Genomic DNA, 21955 nt, shown 5'->3' with positions numbered 1-21955 from the left:
ATTAATTTCTCAATAGTTTTCATACTGTATCGTTAGATGTGATGGGGCTTTAATTTAAGCTGGACATGTAATGCTTTTTATTTTGTCTTCCCTAAATACAAGACATCGAACAAGATCGCTTTGAATTTTTTATCTAAGCGTATATAATTTTGAATAACACCGAGTACGAGGATTTATTGAATAAGATTTTAGCCTTTTTTATTATTTCTAGCTAAGCTGTTTTGTTTCCGTATGCATACTATCGGTTTAGATTTTTTGTTTTGATTAACTGCAATAGCTCAGTTTTAAATACGACGAGAACATTCCTGTTTGGTGCCTCCAATGATATGAATCATATTAAATTTTGATACCTTTATGGTGTGTTGAAATTTTGGGATTTTGAAATACTTTTACACGCAGCTGTGCTTCTCTGGCTTCCCCTGTTCATTTTGTATACGATTGCACATAACTTAAGTATTCTTTTAAGTATAAGGATGATGATAAAATGGCAACAATTATGTTGATAACAACAGGATTTGCGAGTGTAGGAACTAATTGGAAACAAACGGAAGCAAACCAGTCACCTGCCACACTTCCAACAAACAACTCTCCTATCCTTCAGGCAGTAAATACAACAAGTGTTAACAATCTTTTCCCATAAGTTTTCATTATTTAAATATAGACTTCCCTTTTTTATCTTTCGCTACTATCTAATATTTGACGAGTGTGAAAGACTTTCAATAAATACAGCTATATATATTGACGTATATTGACGCAGTTTAGCACAAAACGTGAGGAGAGTGTGTTTCAAATCGAGGTAAGTTATTCATATTGTTTTTTATAGTTACTTTTCACTGAGTGATGGAATTTAAATACGAAGGAAAAAATCGAAAGACACACGTAGATGTTGTAAAAACACACGCGCACACATACACTTTAAAAACATCAAGATATAGTGGCAGTTTGTATAATTATTCTATTAGTAAAACAATTACCCATTTAACTAGCTCTACCCCAAACTTTAAATAGTCTAGTAACTAACTAAGCCCAAAACATTGTCATTATGCAACAAGATTATTCTAAAATCCACTTCCTAAACGCACCCTATTCTATAGGATATCTGCAGCGGGAAAGAATTTAAACAGCGTACAGTAGGAATGTTACTTTTGTGCGCGATGGATAACATATCGCCTTTTTATCAGGAATGGGATGCAATTAAACTATCACCTACCTGTCTAATTGAATTTCGGAACGATTAATCCTTGCATCATGTCGAAGCTGTTACCATCCGGATGTACCGATAACGTTTCACCGGACGGTTGTTTCTTGACCAGCAGAAACCCATACTCATCGATACCGACGATAGTGCCCTGCAACGACTCACCTTCCGTGCCGATCATACTAATTTCCGCATCCTGATGCAACCAGTGTCGGTAGTATTCCTGCTGCAGCACTTCAATCCCTTCGCGCTGCACCCGATCGTACAGTTCCTCCAGCTTGTTGAAGATAAGGGCAAACGTTTTTTCATACGAAAGCAGCGGCAGCGTGGAAGAGTGTTTCGCATTGTACTGTGCAATAACATCGTTCAGACAAAGCGTTGGTTTGCTGTTGCTTAAATTTAATCCAACACCAACATTCACGATGGCAACAGTTGCGTCGACTTGGGTGTTGAAGATGCTTCCGCCCAGCTTTGATGCACCGTACGCGTAGATATCGTTAGGCCATTTCAGGCCTAAATCAAGTTTCTGGAAACAAAGGGAAGAGAGGGCGTTAAAAATTCCCTTCGCATTGCACAAAAACATGTTTTCATTCAACCCCCATTCGTACCAATTTCCCAACCCAGCACTGTGCTACTGTGCTACACAAATATACCTTCAACTCTTCGACTCGCTGCACCGTAAACGTACGCCACAAAATTACCCCCTGACAGCTGTTTGACGTGCGGAACTGGTTTGACAGCGAAAAAATTCATTGATTTTTTCGGAAACCAAAAGTGTCCCCAGGAACGAACAAACGACGACGACGACGCAAACAAAATTCCACCAAAAAGTACCCATTTTTCACGGCCGACTGTGCGCGGGTTAAGGTCGGTGTAAGAATCTTTCCGGGCGTGCATCATTCGCTGGTACCGCGCGCACTGTAGTGGGGTAGCCAGTTGTTTCTACAGCAAAGGTCGATTCCACTGGCCGGTGGAGACGGTCAAGGCGCAACTTGCTGCACCACTGCTGCTGGTTAGCTAGCTGGCTGGCTTGTAGATATTGTGTGTGAACGAACCCCGTTGGTGTGTGAGCACAACACATTGCAGGTTTTTGCCTGCATTTTCGCTGTATCGATTCACTGGTTCTACACACACAAGCGCACACACACACCTAATGCTTGTGTACGGTGGTCGAAATGTTACGATTTAGGACGACCTTCCGAGCTGTGACACGAAACGCGACGATGTTTTGTGTGCTGAAGAGATGAAGTGTTTTCCCGGCAGCAATCGTAGCCAAGAACGACCTCCTTCCACTTTCTCCTGCACGGCTTGTGTCGGTGAGGGTAGGAGACGACGACGACAAACACGCCGGATGTCCAGTGTGCTGGCGCTGGTTCCGGACGGTGGACGACGACGATTGCATTTCACTGGACGAATTTGGTCGCCCGGGCGGCCGGGGCAAGGTTTCGCTTCGACCGCAGCAGTAGCAGCAGCAGCATGATGATGGCCAATAATAATTTCAGTGAAGTGAAGGCAGCAGCAGGAGTAGCGGCTGCCGGAGCAGCACCACCACCACCGGGAGATGGCAGCGCTGGTGACGACAGTGGGGGTGGTGATAGTGCGGGTGGCGGTGGCGGGGGCGAAGGGGATAGCAGTGAGGTGAATATCCGGCGCGGGCTGGACGTGATACAGAGCATGATCGATATATCGGCCGATCGGCTCGAGGGCTTGCGGACGCAGTGTGCGACGAGCGCCGAGCTGACGCAGCAGGAAATCCGCACGCTCGAAACGAAGCTGGTGAAGCTGTTTTCCGATCTGTTGATTACGAAATCGAAGCTTCCGGAGCGGCTGCCCGCCCGCGGTCTACCCGCAACCGGAAACGAACTCAAGCAATGGCTCAGAGTTGTTGGTAAGTTGTGAAAATTCGACACACTGTTTTTTTATCTATACCGATTCACATCCCTTTTTTCTCATCTACTTTGTTTGTTCTTCCTTCTGCACGAAGGTCTGAGCTGTGCATCACTTAATGCTGTGATACAACAGGTCACCACGCTGGAAGGGCTGCTCGAAAAGGACGAGCGAGAGCTGCGGACAATCATGGGCAACAACGTGTACGTCCGGGAGGAAGAAATTAAGCGGCTGACTCGCGCTTGCAGCAATCTTCGACGCTGCCGCGAACATCTCGAACTACCCGTCTCGGACGGTGGTGGCCGCAAGGGTACGGAACCGCACGATCTCTTCTGGGACTCTTGGGACCGTCAGCCGGCTTGCCATCGTACGTCACCTCGCGTCAACCGGTCGTTGGGTGGTAAAGCGACCGCCAAGCATGCTGCCGCCACCGGAGGCTACCATAATCAGCGCCATCATAACAATGGGCCAACGGAATCGACACCCGCCACCACCACCGCCAACACAAGCCCCCAAACGGAAGATGGCAGCATGATGCAGCACGAAGGAGGGCTGCTGAATCCGCAGCACGCGATCTCACCAGATGAAGCTTCCACCAGCGGATGCACTCCTTCGCCATCGCCACCAAACTCGCCCTCTAGCGTGCTCCTGCACAACAAGCAGAATCGGCGAGGCTTTCCCACAACGCCACCGCCGAGGAAAAAACACCAGACGGCGCTTCTGTCGTACGCGTCCTCTTCTTCATGCTCACCGGTGACGGCAGCATCGTCGACCGTTTCGACTGTGGCCAGCGGTACAAACAACACCACCAGCACGACCAGTTCCGGTTCATGTTCGGCCGCTGAAGCCGCCAGCACGGCACTAACCAAATCCAAGTCCCATGAATCGCAATTTGGGAGTCAGCAGGCCGGTGGTGGTGGTGGTAGTGGCACTGGTGGTATTACCAGCGGAACCAACAACAACAACAGCCATGCCAATAACAACAACAACAACAACAGCATAAACCACATTAACAACAACATTCCATCGACGGTGGTGGTGTCGCTTAGTGAGGGTGTTTCTCTCACCAATACAACCAGCGCGACCAGCAACGGAGGTTCCGGAGGTTCCGGAGGTACATTCGTGTCTCAGCAGCAACAACGGTTGATGGGCAATGGCAGTGCGAACCGCATGGGGACATTTCCGCGCAGCCGACTCCACACCGAACCCACCATCACGGGTAGTGGCGGTGGAGGGGTTGTTGGTGGTGGTGGTGGAGGAAGTGTCCTCAGCACCAGCGGTGACCATCACCAGCATCATCATCATCAGCCATCGCAGCAACACTACCATCATCATTATCATCATCACCTGCAGCAGCAACAACAAGGAGTCGCCGGATGCACTGGAATGTCCCCGGAAGCGGGTGGCGAATACGGTGGCACGGGCGATCCAGGTGTTCCGCCCCATCCGACGGGTGGTGTTGGTATCATCTCCTCCTCTTCCGCCGTACCTCCAAAGTCACCCTGCACTCCAATCATCACGCGCGGCATGGGCCACATGATACAGCACCGGTTTACGAAGAAATTTAAGGTCACCAAGAGCACGTGCGATCTGTGCCTGAAGCAGATGTTCTTCGGCTTCAAGTGTACCGAGTGCAAGTACCGGTGCCACAAGGATTGTAAATCGAACGTACCGCCATCGTGCGGACTGCCGCAGGAGTTTGTGGATGAGTTTAAGAAATCGCTCCAATCGGACACGCTTCTGCCGACAAGCGTTTCACCCAATATTGGTCGGAGCGGCGGTGGGTCGGGAGGCGTTGGTGCCATGTACGGTGGAGGACGGAGTGATGGTGGAAAGGCGGGAATGGTACGAGGACCGATGCACGCGATACACGCGTGTGGTGGCGGTCCGGACAGTAGTTCGGCCGGGTCGAGTTGCAACAGTTCATCACCCTCGAGTCCGGCCTTGCTCTCGTTACCACCACAAACACCCGCCACATCCAAGTATTCGCAGTTCAATTTTCCCGAGGTTCCGAGCGGCGGCGGAGGCGTCCACGGTGGTGGCACTGGTGGAAGTTCCGGTTCGACGACGACCATGATGATGATGGCAATGAGCGGTGGAAGCGATCGAAGCGGCGGAGGAATTACGATCGAAACACATCCAATTGGAGGCGGTGGTACGGGCGGACTGGGTGGAAGTTTGGGCAGCAGCGGAGTCTACACGATGGACACAAGCGTCGAAATACCGAAGCTACAGTTTTCGGACATTCCCGATCACAATGTGCCCGGTGGTGGTGAAGATAAAACCGGTTCCGCAAGCGCGACGAGCACCGATTCTTCTTCCGATCGTACCCCGATCCGGCTCGATTCGACCGAAGAGCGTGATCACGAAAGTAGCTGGCCGCGGCAAAATTCGCTTTCGCTCAAAGAGTGGGACATTCCGTACGATGATCTACACCTGAAGGAGAAGATTGGCAATGGCCGATTCGGTACCGTGCATCGAGCGCTGTGGCACGGTGATGTTGCCGTAAAGCTGCTAAAGGAAGACTACGTAGCCGACGAACGCACGCTGGAAGCGTTCAAGCTCGAGGTAGCCACGTTCAAGAAAACACGGCACGAAAATGTCGTCCTGTTCATGGGCGCCTGTATGAAACCTCCACGGCTCGCCATCGTCACGTCACTCTGCAAGGGCAACACGCTCTTCACACACATCCATCTGCGGAAGGACAAGTTCAACCTGAACCGCACCACCCTGGTGGCGCAACAGATCTCGCAGGGTATGGGCTATCTGCACGCACGTGGTATCGTCCACAAGGACCTCAAAACGAAGAACATCTTCCTCGAGAACGGCAAAGTGATCATTACCGACTTTGGACTGTTTAGCGCCACTAAGCTGCTCTACTGCGAGCTCGGTCTCGGCATCCCGGGCGGTTGGCTGTGCTATTTGGCACCGGAGCTGATGCGCAACCTAACACCCTACCGACCCGTCGAGGGTGACCTTCCCTTCTCGAAAGCTTCGGACATTTACGCGTTCGGCACGGTATGGTACGAGCTGCTGTGCGGTGAGTTCCCGTTCAAATCGCAACCGGCTGAATCAATCATCTGGCAGGTGGGGCGTGGGATGAAGCAAACGCTAGCCAATCTGCAGGCATCGCGCGACGTCAAGGATATACTGATCCAGTGCTGGAGCTACCATTCGGACGATAGGCCCGACTTTGCCAAACTGCTGACGCAGCTCGAGCGACTGCCGAAGAAACGGCTTGCCCGGTCACCTTCCCATCCGGTGCAACTGTCCCGATCGGCAGAATCGGTGTTCTAGAGAGAGCGAGAGAGCTAGCGACCGAGCCCCAGATTTCGGGACAGATCACACATACACAGACACGCAGACGGGACAGGTGGCGTGAGATTATTATAAAGGACAAAACTAAATAACTATAGGGACGAGTGTAAGGATAGGAAAGAAATGCAGAAGGAAGAAAAGGAGGAGGACAGGAGGAGTTGCCAGTGTTACAGTAGGGAAACTCGCAAACGGTTACGATAAGATAGTCGAAATTACACACACAAAAATAAGCAACACACGAGAGTGAGGGTGGAAGAATACGGTGAGAGAATGACAACATAAGAACAAATTAATCACATAATTGGATCAGAGTTGTAATCTAAAATAGCTTCAAAGTTGAATAAAGTGTGACAAAAAATACTACGAAATGACATAAAACGGGTGAGCGAGTAGTGGTTTTGGTGGGACCGGGAATGGAGTTGTTAAAGGGAAAGAAACAATAGGAAGAGAGTACGGAGTGGACATTATTGTCGTACGAAAGTCTTGTATTTTAAAGATTTTTCATACAATAATTCTGTCCTAGGATTCCACCGATTTATCGTGTTTTGTGTTCATGTCTGAAACCAATGACAGACTTTATTAGTTTAAGGCTCCTATATACAAGCAGAAGGATCGCTAAGCTGTTATATCACCAACAACAAATTCGCGACACGGATTCTTCTGTACTGTACGTTCCCTCGAAGTGGATTGAAACATATCGAGTATCAGGACAGCCCTATCAGGCGAAAAAGAATACAAGATCGGACCTAGGCTAATTGGACATGGACTAATTGAAGAGGAACATCGCCAAACCAACCCAATCTATCTTTGCCGAACTGCAGAGCTTTTTTGAGTGAAAAATTAGTAGGAGGACCCAATCATTTCAATATGAAAAAAATGGATGAACAACACTAAATATTTTAAGTATTAAATATTTTAACGGATGCGATAGCGAACAGAGATCGAATCAGCAAAATTGGATGCTCATCTGCGAGCTGGTCGAAAATAAGGAAGAACACATCTTTTTCCTCACAATATTTGCCCTTCGTTAGCTTGCAACGAATAATATAAATAAACACTCACCTCGTATCCAGGAAGCGAGATTATAGCTGAAACTACGGAAATGGCCACGAGATGCTGCACTATCGGCAACCGTTGACCGAGCATGCTGTTCATCGGGATGTGTAGCTGCAGTGAAAACATGGCACAACCCGGAGGACTTAACCACTGCGGAAAGAGAGAATGTGGAAATGACATTAAATTAGCTTAATATATCATTTTCTATCAAGACAATTCTTACCTGATTATTATTCCGACCCTTTCCCTTCGTTTGATAGCGCGCAATTACCATGAAACCATGAGCAAGTGTCAGGTTGGACACGATCTGCATCGAGCTGGTCATGATCGGTGCGTAGATTCCAATGCGACCTACCTTGTGCGTTGTTAGGTTCTACAGTACAAGAATTTAGACACAAATTACAAAAATAATTCAGGCAGTTATTTAGATACATACATCAAAATATTCCACAGTGGAGAAATCTTCTGGACAGTGAAATATCATCACCGGTAGATGGGAATCGGATGCCGGAGTTGATGTACTGTCTCCTTTACCGCAAAACTGTAGCGTAAGTTCACTTGTTTGAATTACATTCGGACGGCTCATGGTACTTTTCAGTGTGTCAAGCATCGCCACTTTAGCCTTAAAACAAAAAGATGCAAACAAAACTTATCATTAAAATGGTTTTATGTTTAAATTTTAACTTCCTAATTACCTCATGCTTTCCCAAGAAGTAGGAATTTTTGTAAACAATCGTCTCATCGGAACCACCGCTCTTTTCGCGCAACTTCAGCCCAAAGCGACTTCCCAACAGATCGCTTAATATTTCGTACCGCAATTGGTTTGAATTTTGCAGCGAATTATCTGCAGCGTCGATGTTGGATTGGAACAGAGATGGGTCCAGCTCAAGATGTATCTGTAAAACGCGGATTTGGCCGTATATGTGTTATTGGTCTCCCAACTCTATTTTCAACCGACCCATCGGGAGGATACCTGCGAAAATATGGCTCTACCACCGGTTTTCCTATTGTGGGCTTCCAGTATGCTTGGCGTATTCCAGGTTTCCTCCTGTGCCAATATCTCCACCGCCAGAGAATGTGGTTTTCCCTTGCGATCGGCAACATCAACATACCTTGAAAGGGAATTTTTGTTTCCGAATTAAGCTTTAATTATCTCGATTGTTCACTTTACTCACGATATTGGCAATAGCGTGGATGTTTCTTCCGACTCGAGCGAAAATTGCTTCTTGGCCGGTGACAGCTGATAGCAGAATATGTGATGCAGCATCTTAATCTGCTTCCATTTCCGGTACGAGAAGCTAACCAATTCACGTTCCCGGATCTGAAATGAGAAAAAAGGGCTCGCATCACAATCTCCCAATTTATTCAATCCTTTATTAACAATATTGCCTATTGAGGGTTTTTTAATTATAAATTTGCCTTAGTAGGCACATTTTGTCACTCAGGATGTTCCATTTGAAACGCACCTCGGCCGTTTTCGAATCCGGCAGTATTATGTCGAGCAAATCCGAGCACAAGCTAAACACAGTTCCACCGTGCAGGAAGTAATCGAGCAAAATCTTTCGCACCTCCGTATCGAGCGTACCGGCCACGATTATCAATACCGTGCTCTGTTGCCAGCTGCTTGTCATCGCTTGCCCGGTGGTGATCGGATAAATGGTGTAGGTGTTCGGTTCGAGTAGCTCGTTTAGGGTGGCGATAACGTACTCCATCGTCGAGCTACTATCAGAGTGGACTAGAATGTTCGGTGGTTTCGTTATGACGCCCGGTTGACCCAACCTTAACCGACTCGATGGGAATGAACTTTTACGCAACGAGCGTATTGTCTTCGCTGATGGTGGTAGCGGTGGTGGTACTCCGGACGCTTCGTTCTTTGCCGACAGTGGACTTGGAAGTAATGGTGGATTTGGTTTGGGGTTTGGGGACTTATCAGGATGTTTTGCGGTTCCGTTGGAGGTTACTTCCGTATTTGCTTTTTTCGGTGGTTCCTCAGTTGGTGTTGGTAGTACGTCTTTGGCATTGGCTAAATCTTCTAACAACGGTGGTGCTACTACGATCGCCTTTTCTGGTCCATCGTTCACCATAGCAACGGCAGTGCCGCATATTGGTGTATCTTTCTCAGCATCCTTAACCAGTTCTTCGGTTGTGCTTCGTGAAATAGTACGTTCTTCCGGTTCCTCGGCAGCGTCATTATGGCCGTGACCACTTCCAGAAATTAGACCATCAGTAAGATCCAGTTGGGATCGATTGCGAGAATTGCTTCCGCTTGATAGTAGGTCGGCGCGGCTTTGACTAGAAAGTACAGTTCCATCCATCGTTTCTAAAGAAATCTTTAAAAGAAATCAAATTTATAGAGCATATAAAAAATTACTAGCTTTTTGATCCAGGAAAATACAAACACCCTTCCAACATTTATTACCTATTCGGGTAGGTGGTTATAGAAGTTAGGGGTATAGTTCGAAAATTAAATTAAAATGAAATTTCCAAAAAAATCTGGTTTTTTGCTATATAACAGGAAAAATGTTTTTCTAGGACTTCCCAAATATTCAAGCTGATAGCACTATTATATCAAATGTTATTAATGTCATACCCGGGTAGGTGGGTCATTGAAATCAAGTGTTAAGTTTTCGTTACCTTAATGTCGTTGGATGATATAATATCCGGTTGTACTCCGACGGTTGGATAATTCGTGGAGTGATGCTCATCCTCAAGACGCTTCAACCCATGCAAAGCAGTAAGCCATGCATCAGTCGAAAAGCTATGTTGGTAAACCATCGCTAGCGAGTCACTGGAATAGTTTGTGATTGATTCGTCGAACGGTACCGGTTCGCCCAACGTTTCAACACCTACAAAAAGCAACGAAGAAAACAAAATAAAATGGTGTGTCCTTTCGGAGGGAGAGTTACCCTGCTGTTTACTTACTCTCTAGCTGCACCAATTTCAATCGTCCGGAATCCAGTTCAAATCGTCCACTTCCAAATGTTGCGACGATCAGCTGAAACAGACGAGTCGTGTCGGTTTCAAGTAACACTTCCAATCTACGTCGATTCCTCCACGCTACAAACCGTCCAAAACGGTTCAACATCACGGCGGGCTCTTCTTCCTGAGTTGATGGATCTGTCGCGGGATAGGCCAACCGCTCCAACGTTACGATCAACTGAACGGGACCGTTGTTTGGATCGGTAGCAGCATATTCGATGTGGGATTTCAATTCCTCCGGAACACTGAACCAATCGGCAATCGTTATCCGTCGCACTGGGTACACAAGGCAACCGCGCTGGTCAGGAAAATACCAGATACAGGAGGACACGTTGACAGCAGTGGACGCATCGGGAGAATCGAGCTCTGCAATCGAACCACCTGTAAGGTGAGTAGAAACGAAAGAAAATTATCAATACTTTTTTATGATCACACACTCGGAAACGATCGACACTACGCACAACACACACCATTGGATGTAGTGTAAAAGCTGACAGCGTAGCGATCGGTCAGTATTTGCTTGATGCTATTTCTTATGGCTCTAAATCTTAACGAGGTACGAATGGTAATAGCGAAGTACATAATTGTGAACAGCATAGTGCACGGGAATTATGGTGGACCTTTGAACGGATTTAACCAGTAAACTTTAAGCAACAGACGGAATAGGAAAGGATTAATATGAGTATGTTACGGACTAGAGAATGCAGTTAATAGTTAAGCTCCGAAAGACATGCGGAAGTGAACGCTGTAGGCCTATTGTAGGTGTTAGCTTCTGCAAATTTCTCGCTGGGATGAAAAGGAGCTAGAAACTAGGATACCACACTGCTCTGAGGGCTACTGTGTCGCGATTTTTTTTATTGCCGTTCGATCCGTTCACGCAATAGCCACCCGATGACGAGATAAGATTGTTTACATTTTTGCCCACTTCTGTCACAACAGCTTCTCCAGCACGAACTGTCAAATCGGTTCACAGCTGGGAGCTATTCGCAAACGATCGAGAAGCATTGTCAATCGCTTTGTTTACGTTCTGATGTGTCGTACGAGAGCATATTGGCCGCTTTTACTTTTGAAACAATTTTCCCAAATAAGAACACACCCGTACGAAACAGTCTTGCTAAATTTCACAGTTATTGCTTTTTTATTGAAACGAACAAATACCTAGAATCGTACATAATTGATAATAAACATCGTAATCTATAATAAGTAAGTAATAATCGTAGTAAATTCAAGACTCTTCGTACAAATATAATTGGATTAGTAATAGTAGTTCGAGGGCACGATCAGTTTTTGGGTGGTGGAGGGAAAGGGATTTAGGAAATGGGGGATAATAAATTATTGTTTCTACTTTTCTCTCTCTCTTCCTTTTTCTGTTTACCCTTTTTTTTGTTCTTTTTGCTGCCTTACTTTACACGCAACTAAACTTTACACCATCTTCACTAGAGAAACAGTTTTGGCAATGAAGTCGATACTTTCTAACGCGTACATCTATACCATTGGTGCCGTCCCCGAGCTTAACGTGACAAACGCAACATTTGAAGCATTCGATGTGGTAGAACAATCCCAGACTTTCGATGGCCATCGCTGCCCCTTTGCCTGTGCGTATCAAACGAAACAAAGGGTAAGAAAGCAGTTAGAAACAATGCCGGGCATTGCGTAACAGAACGCGTTCTGCTTAAGGCCAGGAATTTGTTCCTCAGGCACGTACGTACGTACCCAACTCTATTCGGCAATGGGAGCATTCCTTTTTTCCACTCACGCTCAACACTTTGTCGCTTGTATTGGAATATGTTTGCTGCTGCTGCTGCTGCTGTTGGGGTGGTATTGGTGGTGGAAGAGGTTGTTGTTGATGATGGTGAGGCGGAGGAGGAACCATCGATTGGGACTGATGGTGGTGATGGTGTTTCATCGAGTTTATCATTGCCAGATCTGAGTCCTCCGATAAGTTGCTACGGCTTACAGAGCGATGATCGGAAAAATAGTAGAGATTAATGAAAAAAAAATCCTACAAAGGAATAGGAGGACACAACTTACTCCGAGTTTTCAGGACTTCCTGCATTTAGCTTCTGGACACGCTGCGTTATCGCGTCGATGACAAACTTTGGCAATGGCCGTTTGGCGTTGTTGTTGCTCTTCTGATGCTGCTCGATGCGTCTTTGTTCTGCTTCTTGCACCAGCCAATGCTGTCCATACGGCGTCGTGTTGTTCACTCCACCGGTTCCCTGTCCACGGCTCACCATCGCTTGTTGCTGTGTAATTTGTTTACTATCTGTGTAACATAAAGCAAAACAAGAATCCAGAAAGATTAAATTATTCAACGTTTGATTGACATGGAGTTCTTCAATTTACCTTTGGGATGTTGCTCAAACATATTGTTGGACATTCGTTGCTGTCCACCGTGGTATCTTGGGGCCACGCCCGACGGCAGTGAGGATCGATGCGGCACACCATTCATCGTCGGCCGGGGCGCTACTGCGGGACGCTTGTCGAAAAATGCATGACCCTGCGCAAGTCGATGATCCACCACCGGTGGCCAACAAGTACCATCGAAGCTGGTAGCCGAGTTGGCCGAATATTCCTCACCGTACGAAGACAGCGAGGATGGATGGGATGAAGATGCGGCAACGTGTGACAAGTTTGGCATAGATTCGCGATGCAACGAGCTCATCTCGTACCCGGTGCTGCTGTTGGCATCGTCCAGAAAAGGGGTTTCGTACGAAGCGTACGAATTGACATTTTGTAAGGATCGACTATCGATGGCCGGCATAGAAGCACGATGATGCAGATGATGGAGATTGTGATGATGTGTTTGATGGGGAAGGTGATGAGAGTAGTAGTACGGTTGTTGTGGTTGCTGCTGCTGTTGAGGTGGTTGACGTTGGTGAGATTGCTGCTGTACTGGATGCGTGTACTGCTGTTGATGCTGGGATGTGTCCGCTTTCGTTAGCTTTTCGTAGAACATTTGTTTCTCTCTTCTCCGTTGCAGCTCTTCCTGTTCGATCTGTAGAAGCTCCCTTTCTACGCTTACTATTTCCTAGTTGAAAAAAAGAACACAGACACATTCGCTTTGATCATTATCGAACATAAATGGTATAAAATCTAGATTTAAAAAAATGTGTTCTCGGGCACAGTGTTCACTGGGCAAATGATGTGCGGTGTTGAAGACATAAAATCGTAGTTGACCCTTAGAGAAGTGTTGTCGGATAGAAGATACTCTTAATTTTCTTCAACAACCTTTGATAGTATTATTGGAATTATTATCAATAAGAATTAAAGTGTCACATAACTGCCACAAGATCATTTGAGACGGATAGACAGACAAAATAATGTAGATCAAAACGGCGAGAATTGCAGACACAGCATATTCTACAAATTTTAGACTTAGCTTGCCTTGATGCCATGAAAGAGGTTTAAAAAAGTAAACAATTATCCCTTACCTCGTGCTCGCCTGGATCGTACAGTTGGTGGTGATGCGATGGAAGGGTCTCGATCCGATTGCTGTATACCAACATTTCCTGCTGATCCTTATCCCGCTCCAGTTCCTGCTCCTGTTCATGTTGCTTTAGCTGCTGCTGCTGTTGATGCTGTACATGCTGCTGCACTTCTTCATAACTCTCCAGACTCCTCCACTGGTCCACATCTCCCAACTGATCATCATCAAACACACGACACCCCATGCTCTGTTCGTGTTCGGCGACCACCTGCATTGAATCATTATGCGTGTTCCCGTTCGTTTGTAGCGTCGTGATGGCAACTGGTATTACGCCGGCATCTTTATGCATCCAGCTCGTTATTATGGAACCGGCCGATAACGATTGCAAATCCATCTCCGTCTCCTCATCAACGGGCGGCGGTGGAGGTTTCTCTTTCGGTGGGGTTAGGGCCGACTTCGGTAAAGCCATCAGTACCAGCTGTTCGTCTACGAGTGGCTGTTCGTTGTTCGTCGCTAGCGGGACTACGGCTAGTGGCACTATTTCCGCCTCCTGATTGGGGGCAGCTGGAAGCGCTTGTTCTTCCGGTACCGTATGATCGTCTACGGTGCCGGATTCGTTCAGCTCGCTGTCCATCTCTTCAAACGCCACATCGAGTGCATTGTCAAGTAGCTAGAGGGAGCGGTGTGAGGAGAAACAAAATCGGAAGTAAAAACATGACATGACCAACGACGAACAGGTTTGTCGTTGGCGCCGCCAACACGAGCTTCACATTCTTGGGCAGTGTGCCAAGGGAGAGCTCATACTCATTCTTACATTGCATTGCATCATACATTACATCCAAACACAGGACCTCTTTCATCCTGTGCGCTCTTTCAGTAGAAACTCGGGATATAAATTTGCAACAAATGGATTGAGGAGAAATGCCGGGTGGTTTTTGCTAGAAGAAGAGGGTGTACACGTTTACTACAACGATTTGTACACCAAGTTGACGGAGGACGGGTGTGTGTTCGTGCGCGCGCGTGGTGAAGGTAGTTAGACGGACACTGCACGGGCCGCTTCCTTGAAATAGTATAGAAAATGCGAAACAGAGTGTGATAATAACCTTGAGCGCAGAAATAGTAATGCACTGCAAGCCAAACCAAGTTCAAACCAAACGATAACTGGGTTGTTATTAAACATCGCATGAATGATGAGGGCACATGTGGGGGGATGTGGCGCCAAAATTATATTTTTAACACACCATGCAGGAATGTGACCGTTGCAAATGTCACGATGAGTCAACCATTAAAATTTGCCCACAACCCACTTAATTTCGCCGTGTAATGAGATATTAACGACATACAAAATGCAAAACACACAGCTTGGCACAAGCACACACACACACACGGCATATAGGAATGTGAAAAGAAAGAAGAAAAATCACTCATACGCGGTTTAAAATCCGCCATGCAACAGCAACAGAAAATAAGCAAACCGAAGCTCGTTGACAACTTGCCAACAAAATTGGCGCTAGACTAAACAGACTAAAATAAAGGCAAACCAAACCGGCATTCCCCTACATTATCTGCTAAACGAACGGCACGCAGTTTTTTTTTTTTTTTGCATTGACATTTGTGGGGACCTACCTGTCCATTACTGCAATCGGTGTCGGAGAATTCGCTCGCCGAATCGAGTGTCGCCGACCGGGCCGGACTTTTGCCCGGTCGCCCGTCGTCATCCGGCAGCAGTAGCAGCAGCGAGGTTGGATCATTCTCGTCCGCCTGTGACACCATCGAGCTGCGGGACAGATCCGTCGTCGACTGGATGCCACTGTCCTCGCAATAGTCGGCGGCGCTACCGTTCCGTTTTAGTTGATTTAATGCCAGCTCGAACCGCCCAGTACTTCCATTAATAAAACCAACGTTTGACTCCGAACGGCTTTTAACGACGGCCGCATTACTGCTGCTTCGGCTACGCCCACCCACGTGCAGCAGCTGATGATCGTGCTCTTCCGCTATCATTTCGTTCGATTGATACCGTTCAAAGATTGCCCGTCGTTCCCGGATGCTGCCCGCAGCGAACCATTCGGAGGACGAGTTGGAACTGCCGGGGGGTTCTTCGTTCGAGGACGATGAATTCTCTTCCACCGAACGTTCCTGCTGTCCTCCAGCAGTCATCAGCGTAGGTGCAGCGCTTAACGGTTTCGTATCGGCCGTACCAAGGGTTTGCATTTGTTGAAGCTGCTCGAACAACCTTCGCCGCTCGATCACGTTCACCTTTGGACTTTCTTCCTGACTTTGTTCTTGCTGTTGCTGCTGTTGCTCGATACCCACACTCATCCGGCTCTCCATCGGTTCGATCGACACCAGTAGTGAGGGTTTCTCTCCGGTTCGCTTTTCCGTTACCTCTAGCGAGGAAAGCTGCTGCGTAATAGACTCCACCGTTTGTTCATTGCTTTCATAATTATCGTTACTATTGCTTTCAATTGAGCTAACTATCGACGTGCTTGTGGTGGTGGTCGTCACAATGCCACCGCCACCGCCCAACACCCTATTTTGTGTCATGGGAAATTTGGACTTGTAGTTTTCAATTGCGAGCGAAAATTCGTTCATTTCGGGCGCTTCTCGCGTATCGTCCTCCGGGTCCGGTGTTTTCAATTCACCGTCGGCAAGCTTGGACGAGCAGCAGCTGCTCGTGTCATCCGTCGCACGTTCGTCCGTTGATTCATCCTGTGGAGGGAAAATCCAATAGCGGATTGGAACATTAATTACACACAATGGGGGGATGATCATTCCGGACACAAGTACCTTGTACTGGTGTTTGGATGAATCTCTCGGATCATGCAGATCATCACTAAAGCTGCCACCCTCGTCATCGTCCTCATTCTCCGGCAGAATAAACCGTCGTTTTGAACCACTGCCGAAAGGAAAAATATATGGATCACACACACGCGTCAATTTAAAACTAAATCTCACCAACGTACCTATTTTCCAACATTTCCGAAAATGTTTTGGACTTTTTGCGACCCCGGCACACCTCCTCCTGCTCGATCTTTTTCGCCTCGGTAATCTTGTCGATAATGTGCTCTACCCGTTTCCTGCGTGACGACTTCCAATTGTCCAAATTGCACTGCCATTCCTCCGCGTCTTCCACCTCCCGGTGCGTTGTCTTCACCTCCATCACCTGTGTCTTACGTTCGGTCGACGGTTTCGCCTTGTTCAGATCGTACAGCTTTGCCGGCTTGATCTGTACGAACTGCAGCGGATCGTAGGCCGGTTTGGGTGGTGCAGCACGCGTCACCCGGCTCTTCTTGATGAATTCATCTGTTTCGATGTGAATACTGCTACCGCTGCTGCTGTTTGTGGTCGTCGAGGTCGTGGTGGTGATGATGGTGCCGTTGTTGTTGTTCGATGATGCTGCCGCCATCTGCGAATAGCACCGGACGTTATCCGGATGAACAAAATTAGATTCGGAGAGCGGAGGTTTTTTCTGTCTATTTCCGGTCGTGTTTTTTTTTTTAAACAACGTGTTCTGATGTTTTTGAAATTTCTTTGTTAATCCACGCTCCACCGTCCATATGTTTACTGGCGACCAAACTGAGTTCTGTATCTTGTGAAGGTTTTTCAAGTTGGATAAGAGCGTGACTTAAGCCCACATATATGTGTGGCTGGGCGCACACCCAAGGTCTTGCGTAACCGGCAGGGCCTAGAAAGACTCTCTGGCTAAATGCGGTTTGTACGTAAAAAAAAGGTGACGAGAGATTGTGCGTGTGTGTGTGTTTGGCTTGTTTTGCTGCTTTTTTTTTTGTTCAACTATCCCTTTAATGGGTAGCCGCAAACGGGCGTAACTTTCGCCTACGAGCTACTTGCGCGAGTAGGGCACGGAACAAGTGAAAAACAATTACTGTCCGCCGTACGTTATCGACTCGCCGCGTTTGGCGATTGGCACCATCAAACCGTTGTTCTGTGTTGTGTACTTTATGACATACAACGATCAAGATCGTCACACCGTGCTCGTTTGCTAGAAAACTGATACGGATCGTAGGGTGGTGGGGTGGGAAGATATTTTCCACCCTCGGCGGACGGACTAGAAAATTGTCGGAATTGGAACAAAGTGGGGGAAATGTGTGGTGTGAACATCATTCGCTCATTAGTCAATTGCAATCGCGCGGCTTTTCCTCCACCGGGTAATGGGAATTTACGGGGGAATTTTACGCCCAATCGGTCATACTACAAAACAACACTGGACCGCAGAGCGACTGTGTCACTTGAGATCCAAGCGCCACACGCACACACATTTATTTGCCACACACATTTTACACATTTAAAAAGCCCCCATCAACGTTTGTTTAGCGTTTTTCATCTTCTCTCTTCTACGGAGTCGCTCGCTTTTCCTAATGTTGCCACCAGCAACTGGACGATGGATGCTAGATGATGAGCGCCGGGAGAACGTTAGGGAAGGTTGGCTCTTACAATGGAGGGCAAAAGTACCGTTAATGCTTAGCAACTTAGCAGCAATCTCTAAACACTTCTTCTGAATGCGCTGAAGAACGACGTAACGGGCGCGCACACTGTATTTCGTATAATAAACACTACATATTCCCAAACCGTTTTTTTTTTTTCACGACGCACTTCACGACTCTGCTGGCATGCTGCTGCTGCTGCTTCTCACAAAGGGGAATTCACCAGCCCTCGAACTCTTTCCAAACTCAGCACAACTTGGATCGCACGGGGAAGCGAAAACGGTTTCACTACACCGAGAAGGTGACACGACGGCGATTCGTCGATTGTCGCGCACGCGGTCGTCGGCGGCGCGCACTCCCGTGGGGTTTAGTGGCGCGGATCTCTATTGTGTAAAAGAAGGGCGGCCACGGGGGCCCAGGGGGCTATCGTTTTCTTCTCGAACTGTCTGCCTAGCCGTTCGACCGCGGAGGTTTCGAGTTTCTTCCTTGCTTTGGCCGACGACGAGTGACAACAACCAACGGCGCAACGGCAACCAGCCAGCCAGCCCTCGGAGCGTGTTGGTGTGTGCAGGCGCGCGCGCGCGAGTGAACAAGGCAGCAAGCAGGCAGCCCTGAGAGAAAACCTACTTTGATCCCATTCCAATATCTCCGCTGCGTTTCTCACTCCCGCCGCTCCCTTGCTTTCGTCTCCCGGTGTTCCCTTTTCTACTCCCTCCAGCTGTAGTCCGCGCGCGTGCACACACACAACCTGTCGTCGTCTTAGTAGTCGTCGCCGTCGTCGTTCCTCTAATTCATCATGCAACAACCTACCGCCCCTACCAGTGTCTATGTCGTTAGGCGTTTCGACCAGGCTGTCGAGATGTGTGAGATGGAACGATTCCGACCAACCAGGCGCACAAACGAAACGGAAAACTCCACTAGCGGGAGGGAAAACTAATCCGTCTCTAACGTACGTTTGTCCATTCCTCAATTGCATTTACGCTCTCCATCCGTTCGTAACACACCCTTTCTACTACTACCCTTGCTGTGCTTGTGTATGTGTGCGTGTGTGTCTCGATCCACCTGTTTCGGTCACTTTGCAAAAATCATATTTACTTGGTCACGGGCTTACTGTAGATTACCTTAGATTATCTCGACGCGCGTGTCTTGATGGAAAAACATTGCACCCCTCCCCTCCCTTCACAAAACCCCCCACCACTTCCCACAGCCTACTTCAATCTTGCTTGTTCGCAAATTTTTGCCTCGCATGCATATCACAAAGTACACAATCGAGGAGAGCAATAAAATAATACCGACAACAAACATTTTATTTACATTGCGGTTCCCCCCCTTGCCTCTCTCTTTCTTCCTATCCACTCACCCGTTCCGACACCACGAGAGCATGGTAATGAAAACCCACGGAATGGAATTAAAATTATATAAAAAAATGCTTTCACTGCCCTTACAACAAGCCTCTCGTCACACCCGGCGTGCCTTCTTCCTCTATCTGGCCCACCCACCCCAATGGTATGGTACAGTTGTGTGCCTGCCTCACATATGATTTGTTAGTAGCTGCTGCTGAATGCTATTGTTGCTTTTGTTGGTGTTGGGGATGAGCATGCAATCGGGGGTGGTGGTCTCGCTGCGTTGCATTACCCTAAAAAGCAAACAAACCGTGCAGGCTTCTGGCTCCTGTGGTTGCGGGATCCGTGGTTGCGTTGCGGCTACTGCTGCTGCTGCTGCTGCTACTGGTACGCACGCAGGTTAAATCACGGGCAACGTCACAACTTTTCTTTCCTGCAATTCCTAAACCACGCACACAACACACACACCGAAACGCACATTAAAAGTGCTTCCGATCCACACCCGCACACACTAATTCTAGGTAACGAGGATGCTGCGCGTGTTTTACCAATTAATTTCACCAATTATTCACACTGCACAAATGACGACACACGCACAACACACCTCCGCTCCGCTAAGTTTTTGTACAACTTTTTTTGTTTACGTTTAAAGCTGATGTCAAACGACGAAACCTGTTCGGCTTTGACACAACAGGTGACGCACCGGTCAAGGTAGATGACAAGCGGGCTGAATGCACAATTGAGGAATTTCACTTGCGAGCGTATTTGTGGTGGAATGCAGCGCAAGAAAACACCTTTTGTACATAATACTTATGTCCAGTTTTGGTACTAATTGAAGTTACTGAAAGTAAATCAATTCATCATGCGTGCCGACGTAAACAAAACATCACCAGTGCTTGTCAACCGTGTGTATCCAAAAGGTGTGCCATGATGATTGTCCAATGCCGATACTGATGAGCGCTACAAGAGTCACACCAATTACAAACAGTTGTGAGGTTCTACAAAGCGTTGCCATGGAAACCTCATTTTTTTAAATTTGTTGCATTTTTCGAACCTAATCACGCGCATATCGAATTTCAAATATGTTTTTTGTCGTTTTTATTATTCAGTTTTGTTCATACATAATCAATATAATGACTGGCTGTATATTTGTTATCGTTTGCCAACGTTGGCCAAACCTGCCTCCACTTTCTCTCCCTCTCCCACTATGTCTGTCTCCCCTCTCTCGTTAATCGCTCTGTTACGCTAAGTTTTCCACATCTTCTTATACATGTTAACAAATGTTTTAGCATCATTGCATTTTTTTAGTAAGGGTTTTGGCATTTTAAAATGTTAATGTTACGATTTTTTAAACATAGACTTTTATCATCTATTCCTTTAGTTTAATGTACGTTTAGCTACTTCTGTTTCTGGTTTTGTTTTGTTGTTGCTTTTGGCATTACTTCTTGTGCAAATGACTGAGCTTGGTTAAGTTTTTTTTTGTTTGTTTGTTTGGTTTGGTTTTGTTTTGTCTTCCCAACCCCTTCCCACCATCTTTCTTCTTCTCCTACTCCTACTTCTCTTTCTCCTTCCACATGCTTCGCATCCTCTCTCTCTCGTCATCGTTTGTTAACAACTAACAGTGATAAAATTACTTTCTTTTCCTTTGGCTAGTACTGTTTTGTTTCTCTCTCTCTCTCTCTCTCTCTCTCTCTCTCTTCTTATGGGAGACTGTTTTAGGCTATCAACTACTGTTACTGCACAGGACTTATACGGTTGCATTGTTCGCGATCCGTCGCTGCCCGTCCTTGTAATTCTTGTCCACACATTCTTGGTTCACAAAAATATATCTCAACCCGACACAACAACAACCGAAAACCGAAAGTTGGCAGTTCAATAAGGTTATAACACATTTGAGCACTAACTGTTTAAACGATTTGGCCTCTTGGAGACGTTTGAAAAACAAACCGTGTGTGTGCGCGCGTTTTTTAGTTAACTTACTTCACCCAGCACTCAAAGCTTGATACAAATGCACTCGTCCTGCGACTATATAAGTTGGGGAGGGAGCTCGGTGTACAACGGATCGTACAAAAAGATGACTTATAATAGATTCGCGCGCGCGCGGTTAAACATGGGAAACCATAAAATGATTGTACACACACACACACATGCACACGCACGCACGCGCTACCGCCGGGCACCTGAAGTGGTGGTGGTGAGCCGAATCCTTTTGAGCTTTTTTTGGCATTCAATACAGGCGAAAGAATCGTCCTTTCTCTCGGGCAGAGTGTTTTAAAAGTGTATACTTATCTAACGAATGTAA

General features: G+C 47.1%; 3 protein-coding genes across 4 annotated transcripts; 1 reads left to right on the top strand and 2 right to left on the bottom strand.

The window, feature by feature from the left end:
- Positions 1 to 1187: 1187 nt before the first annotated feature.
- Positions 1188 to 11093, bottom strand: LOC126556905 (biotin--protein ligase). 2 transcript variants are annotated; one of them, XM_050212453.1, is made up of 11 exons: positions 10903 to 11093; positions 10382 to 10819; positions 10094 to 10305; positions 8926 to 9789; positions 8635 to 8780; positions 8433 to 8571; positions 8155 to 8355; positions 7896 to 8081; positions 7683 to 7832; positions 7466 to 7609; positions 1188 to 1724 (listed from the first exon to the last, which is right to left on the bottom strand). In XM_050212453.1, exons 1-11 carry the CDS (start codon positions 11033 to 11035, stop codon positions 1215 to 1217), a joined length of 3123 nt encoding a protein of 1040 aa, XP_050068410.1. In that variant the 5' UTR covers positions 11036 to 11093; the 3' UTR covers positions 1188 to 1214. The 2 variants fall into 2 exon arrangements, with proteins under 2 accessions (XP_050068410.1, XP_050068411.1); XM_050212454.1 differs by having other exon boundaries at positions 10909 to 11093.
- LOC126556805 (kinase suppressor of Ras 1) lies at positions 2352 to 6389 on the top strand. Its single transcript, XM_050212322.1, has 2 exons — positions 2352 to 3086; positions 3183 to 6389. The coding sequence occupies exons 1-2, from the start codon at positions 2675 to 2677 to the stop codon at positions 6380 to 6382; spliced, it is 3612 nt and encodes a 1203-aa protein (XP_050068279.1). The 5' UTR covers positions 2352 to 2674; the 3' UTR covers positions 6383 to 6389.
- Positions 11094 to 11836: 743 nt separating the features above from the next.
- Positions 11837 to 17274, bottom strand: LOC126556788 (LIM domain-containing protein A). Its single transcript, XM_050212275.1, has 8 exons — positions 16832 to 17274; positions 16656 to 16764; positions 15495 to 16577; positions 13873 to 14538; positions 12785 to 13469; positions 12470 to 12704; positions 12152 to 12390; positions 11837 to 12031 (listed from the first exon to the last, which is right to left on the bottom strand). The coding sequence occupies exons 1-8, from the start codon at positions 17272 to 17274 to the stop codon at positions 11844 to 11846; spliced, it is 3648 nt and encodes a 1215-aa protein (XP_050068232.1). The 3' UTR covers positions 11837 to 11843.
- Positions 17275 to 21955: the final 4681 nt, after the last annotated feature.

This window comes from Anopheles maculipalpis, chromosome 2RL (assembly GCF_943734695.1).
Source record: "Anopheles maculipalpis chromosome 2RL, idAnoMacuDA_375_x, whole genome shotgun sequence".
Classification (NCBI taxonomy): Eukaryota; Metazoa; Arthropoda; class Insecta; order Diptera; family Culicidae; genus Anopheles; species Anopheles maculipalpis.
The sequence above is the reverse complement of the archived record's forward strand: the minus strand, read 5'-3'. Positions and strand labels throughout refer to the sequence as shown.